This window comes from Cannabis sativa, chromosome 3 (assembly GCF_029168945.1).
Source record: "Cannabis sativa cultivar Pink pepper isolate KNU-18-1 chromosome 3, ASM2916894v1, whole genome shotgun sequence".
NCBI classification, from domain to species: domain Eukaryota; kingdom Viridiplantae; phylum Streptophyta; class Magnoliopsida; order Rosales; family Cannabaceae; genus Cannabis; species Cannabis sativa.
In genome coordinates this window covers 30,435,805-30,441,424 of record NC_083603.1, presented here as the reverse complement: position 1 = coordinate 30,441,424, position 5,620 = coordinate 30,435,805, and the positions used below count along the sequence as shown (strand labels likewise).

The following is a 5,620-nucleotide window of genomic DNA, read 5'->3' as shown; positions in this document are numbered from 1 at the left end:
AGATCGGATGGTAAAATCTAACATCCAATATATGATTGGATCGGATCTGGATAGGCCTAAAAATATTGGATGTGATCCAATGAACACCCCTAAGTGGAATTCATAGGAAAGAAACTATGAGCATCAACCAATAAAAGGGTGCCAGATGAGCCAAATGACATAGTTGATGCGCCAACTGTTATTCTGACGTACAGTATGCGTACGATGGTACAAGGCAGTTTCGAAAATAATTATTTAATCCCTCGAATCAAATCTCTATCAAAATCTGATTACAAATTATTATTTTCGGATTAATATATTATGAATTATTAATTTTCTTGAATCTTAAATAATTAAGTTGAACTTAATTAATAATTTTAAAAAGTAGTGAGAGACGGAGAAGCCACTCCTAAGTCCTAACTCAATCTCGATGTGGGACAGAGACAACAACTGTTGAATCTCCTTGTTTTTCTCTCTTATTAGCTTTAAATTTTCTCGAGAACCAAACGGAAAATATTTAATCACTCCTTTGAACTTTGAAGAAGAAGACTCAAGAGTCTCTTTCTTTATTCTCTTATATATTACTCCGATTCCTCATCCTTCTTCCCCTGACATTTCCAATCATTTTGGATTTTTAGTCTTCGTATACGATCCCCTGCTGCTAGCTAGGGTTTCGTTTGCTGTAACGAAAATGGGGAAGGGAGGTGAAGATTACGCGGCCAAGGAGAGCTCGTCCTCGTCGAATTTTAGAGTGTCTGATAAGAATGTATACCCGGCTTGGGCCAAAGACATTGGGGAATGCGAGGAGCGGTTTCGGGTGAGTGTGAGATCGGGATTGAAAACCGAGGAGATTGAGGAGCGGAGGAAGATTCATGGCTGGAATGAGTTGGAGAAGCACGAGGGGCAATCGATTTGGAGATTAGTTCTGGATCAGTTCAACGACACTCTCGTTCGGATCCTACTCGCCGCCGCCGTAATCTCGTTTGTGCTTGCCTGGTACGACGGCGAGGAGGAGGAGAAGGAGATCACTGCCTTCGTCGAGCCATTGGTGATTTTTCTGATATTGATATTGAATGCTATAGTTGGTGTTTGGCAAGAGAACAACGCCGAGAAGGCGCTTGAGGCTCTTAAGGAGATTCAATCGGAGAGCGCTACTGTTATTCGAAATGGTGAAAAAATTCCTAACTTGCCCGCTAAGGAACTTGTTCCTGGTGACGTTGTGGAGCTTAAAGTTGGGGATAAGATCCCTGCTGATATGCGGGTTGTTCAGCTGATTAGCTCGACTTTGAGGGTCGAGCAAGGGTCATTGACTGGTGAGAGTGAAGCTGTGAATAAGACCAATAAGGCTGTTTCAGGCGATGCTGATATTCAAGGGAAGAAATGTATGGTTTTTGCAGGGACAACTGTTGTGAGTGGAAATTGTATTTGCTTAGTGACTCAAACGGGCATGGAAACCGAAATCGGAAAGGTTCATACTCAAATTCATGTAGCCTCACAGAGTGAGGAAGATACTCCATTGAAGAAGAAGCTTAACGAGTTTGGGGAGCTTCTGACTCTCATAATTGGGGTGATTTGTGCTCTGGTTTGGCTCATTAATGTTAAGTACTTCCTTACCTGGGAGTATGAGAACGGCTGGCCTACGAATTTTAAGTTTTCCTTTGAGAAGTGTACGTATTACTTCAAAATTGCAGTGGCGTTGGCGGTGGCTGCTATTCCGGAAGGTTTGCCTGCTGTTATCACGACATGTCTGGCTCTTGGTACCCGCAAGATGGCTCAGAAAAATGCTCTTGTTCGTAAATTGCCAAGTGTTGAAACTCTGGGTTGTACTACTGTGATCTGCTCTGATAAAACAGGTACCTTGACCACAAATCAGATGGCTGTCTCGAAGCTTATAGCCATGGGTTCCAGAGGTAACACTGTGCGGACATTCAAGGTTGATGGAACTTCTTACAACCCATTTGATGGCGAAATAAATGACTGGCCTACTGGTGGTATGGATTCTAATCTTCAAATGATCGCTAAAATTGCTGCTGTTTGCAATGATGCTGCAATAACAGAGTCCGAGCAGAAGTACGTAGCTCATGGGATGCCTACAGAGGCTGCTTTAAAGGTGATACTTTATTTTGGTTATATACGTAATTGTATATATTGTCATACGTCTTCGTGTAATCTTTTGCTCTTGAATACTTTGGGCAATTAAAGTTTTGCATCTGATGTTCTCATGCTTTGGAAAATGCACTTGTTTTTTATTTAATTTTGTTGAGTTTTTCAGGTCTTAGTTGAGAAGATGGGCCTCCCTGAAGGATGTCCTGATATTGGACCCACAAATAATTTACTACGTAAGTTGACCATAAAACTTGGGCAAGCTTTGTGTTCAGTCTCTCCATTTTCTGTCTTTTTGCTCTTTCTTTCTTTGTTTTGACTGTTGAACTAAAATAATTTATCTCTTCCTCATTTCATTCTGCTAAAGGTTGTTGCCAGAGGTGGAATGAATGTGAAAGCAGAATTGCAACTCTTGAGTTTGACCGTGATAGGAAATCTATGGGTGTAGTAGTTAACTCCTCTTCTGGGAATAAGTCACTACTAGTGAAGGTTCTGTCTTTTTCTCTTCCTTTTCCGCTTTCTTCTTGAAATGCTACATGACTCGGGAAGTTTAAACAAAACAAAATGCAATCTCACTGAAAATTTTTGTTTTTTACAATAAAATTTGTCTATCGTATTCAACAGGGTGCTGTTGAGAATGTGTTAGAGAGAAGCACTAAAATGCAGTTGCTTGATGGTTCTGTTATACAACTAGATCAAAGTACAAGGAACCTTGTCTTAGATGTCCTTCAAGATATGTCAAGCAGTGCACTGCGCTGTTTGGGTTTTGCATACAAGGATGAGCTTCCTGAGTTTGAAACCTATGATGGCGATGAAGAACACCCAGCTTATAAGCTATTACTTGATCATGCTAGTTATTCATCAATTGAGAGTAACCTCACTTTTGTTGGTTTTGTTGGACTCAGGGTGAGTCCTGTTTTCTCTTTCTGTAAATAGTATTGTTTATCACATTTTTCTTTCCCAAACTAACTCTGTATGGCTGTATTTTCTATACTTTTTAAGGACCCACCAAGAGGGGAAGTTCGCCAAGCAATTGAGGATTGCAGAGCAGCAGGAATTCGTGTTATGGTAATTACTGGAGATAATAAGAATACAGCAGAAGCTATATGCCATGAAATTGGTGTATTTGGATTTCAAGAGGACACTAGTTTAAGAAGTTTAACAGGTAAAGAGTTCATGGAGCTGTCTGATAAGAAAGCTCATTTGAGACAAGATGGTGGCCTTTTGTTTTCTAGGGCTGAACCTAGGCACAAACAAGAAATTGTTAAGTTGCTCAAAGAAGATGGAGAGGTTGTTGCCATGACTGGTGATGGGGTGAATGATGCACCTGCTCTAAAGCTTGCTGATATCGGGATTGCAATGGGCATTGCAGGAACAGAGGTACTTATCATTTCATTATTATAAATTGATTGTTTTTATTGTATCGTTTATGAGATGTCTATCATGTTATGAGGTTAGATGCTGGAGCATATTTTTTACAATTTGAAATAAATGGTGAACCTTGAATTATTGAAAGGAGAAATTTAGGACAGTTTATATTGATTTTAGTTATGTTTTTTTACGAGTTGAATATATGATAAAAATGGTATTAAAAAAAATTAATAAAAATGTCATGACCAGAATTCAAGTATTGTCAATTGAATCTTTGTGCTGTAAATGGGCTCCTTGTTTTTCTTTTTAATGCAAGTGTATGACAAACATATTTTTATTTTCCTTTATTTCTGCTTACGATTTTGCTAACTTAACGGTGGTCTAACTTCCTCTAGGTTGCAAAGGAAGCATCTGACATGGTTTTGGCTGATGATAATTTTAGTACTATTGTTTCTGCTGTTGGTGAAGGTAGATCCATCTACAACAACATGAAAGCTTTTATCCGGTTAGTCTTTGTTTCACCATGGGATGTCTGTCTCTTTCATTGAAGCAAAACAAAATAAGATAGTATGAAATAAACTACATTAAGAAATTTTACAAGTTTCTCAAGAAAAGCTAATATAATGCTGGTTAGATTTATTTAATTTCACAACTATGTAATACAATTGAACACATGCTTTGAGTTTCGACTTTGCAAATTTTGGCAGGATGATACTGTAGTGTACCCCCACCATGTACTTGTAGTTTGTTTGGATTGAATGAAGTAACTTCATTAATAACCCCTAACTGTTATGCTTTCTCAACTGGCAGTGAGAATCCTAAGTAGATTAGTTCATTTCGCATCTCGTGTATGCCGAATATAATTTTGATGAATTTCATTACCCTATGACAAACTCTATCAGGTACATGATCTCTTCCAATATGGGTGAGGTTGCTTCCATCTTTCTCACAGCAGCATTAGGTATTCCTGAAGGTTTGATACCTGTGCAGCTTTTATGGGTAAATCTTGTCACTGACGGGCCACCAGCAACAGCATTAGGATTTAATCCCCCTGATAAAGATATAATGAAGAAGCCCCCTCGTAGAAGCAACGAGTCTCTCATCACTGCCTGGATTCTATTCCGTTATCTGGTAGCTTTTTGCTCCATTGAAATGGCTTTCATTTCACTAACTTCTTTGTTTATATTATACACAAAAAGCGAAACTGTGCAGTGTATTTATTTGATTATTTTGTCTCAGGTTATTGGAATGTACGTTGGAGTAGCAACTGTTGGCGTTTTCATCATTTGGTACACACATGGCTCCTTTTTAGGCATTGACCTCAGCGGAGATGGTCACACCCTCGTCACTTACTCCCAACTTGCAAACTGGGGCCAATGCTCATCATGGAAAAACTTCACAGTTTCACCCTTCACAGCTGGTTCACAGGTCATTTCTTTTGATGACAACCCATGTGATTATTTCCAAAGGGGTAAGGTTAAAGCCACAACTCTCTCCCTTTCTGTACTCGTTGCTATTGAGATGTTCAACTCACTCAACGCTCTTTCCGAGGACGGAAGCCTGTTGACAATGCCTCCATGGGTCAACCCATGGCTTCTTTGTGCCATGTTTGTCTCGTTCGGCCTGCATTTCTTGATTCTATATGTGCCGTTCTTAGCTCAGGTATTTAGTATCGTCCCACTGAGCCTCAACGAATGGCTCTTGGTTTTGGCCGTTGCCTTACCAGTTGTTCTCATAGATGAGGTCTTAAAGTTCGTGGGAAGGTGTACAAGTTGGTCTCATTCATCTAGAAGGAGCAGAGGACCAAAACCCAAGTCCGAGTGAGACATTTCAAACATTTGATTCAAACGAACCTTACAGATATTGGGCCTCACCTATAGCAACCCTCTTCCCATTTTTTCCTACTGAGAGGAATTGTTTGGGCCTTAGAAGAAAGTTCATCTCTTTTTACTTACTGTTTTACCATTTTTGTTTTCGAGTCTTTAGCAAGACTGGAATTTTTCTGATTATTGGAAAATATGACCAAATAAGTTTTCGTGCACCCAAATTAGATGTGCCAGGAGCTTTTAGATATTTATATTATTATGCAATTTCACTGTACAATGAAATGCATTGATTTTTGTAAGGGAATAATAGGTTTTAGTAAATTATTTATCAGTTTATTTTA

The 5,620-nt window shown here is 39.2% G+C and overlaps 1 protein-coding gene across 1 annotated transcript; it reads left to right on the top strand.

Annotated features, from left to right (window-relative positions):
* The first annotated feature begins 272 nt into the window (after window positions 1-272).
* On the top strand, window positions 273-5,620 carry LOC115709075 (calcium-transporting ATPase 4, endoplasmic reticulum-type). The gene is made up of 8 exons (XM_030637109.2): window positions 273-2,089; window positions 2,252-2,318; window positions 2,450-2,571; window positions 2,707-2,988; window positions 3,085-3,462; window positions 3,849-3,958; window positions 4,356-4,584; window positions 4,693-5,620. The coding sequence occupies exons 1-8, from the start codon at window positions 671-673 to the stop codon at window positions 5,275-5,277; spliced, it is 3,192 nt and encodes a 1,063-aa protein (XP_030492969.1). The 5' UTR covers window positions 273-670; the 3' UTR covers window positions 5,278-5,620.

What these genes read in the sequence shown, in the direction of transcription:
- LOC115709075 (XM_030637109.2), top strand. Translation starts at nt 671, where the DNA reads ATGGGGAAGGGAGGTGAAGATTACGCGGCCAAGGAGAGCTCGTCCTCG. An exon ending in TGGGCATTGCAGGAACAGAG is followed by an intron (nt 3,463 to 3,848) that starts GTACTTATCATT and finishes AACTTCCTCTAG; the next exon opens with GTTGCAAAGGAAGCATCTGA. An exon ending in AACATGAAAGCTTTTATCCG is followed by an intron (nt 3,959 to 4,355) that starts GTTAGTCTTTGT and finishes AAACTCTATCAG; the next exon opens with GTACATGATCTCTTCCAATA.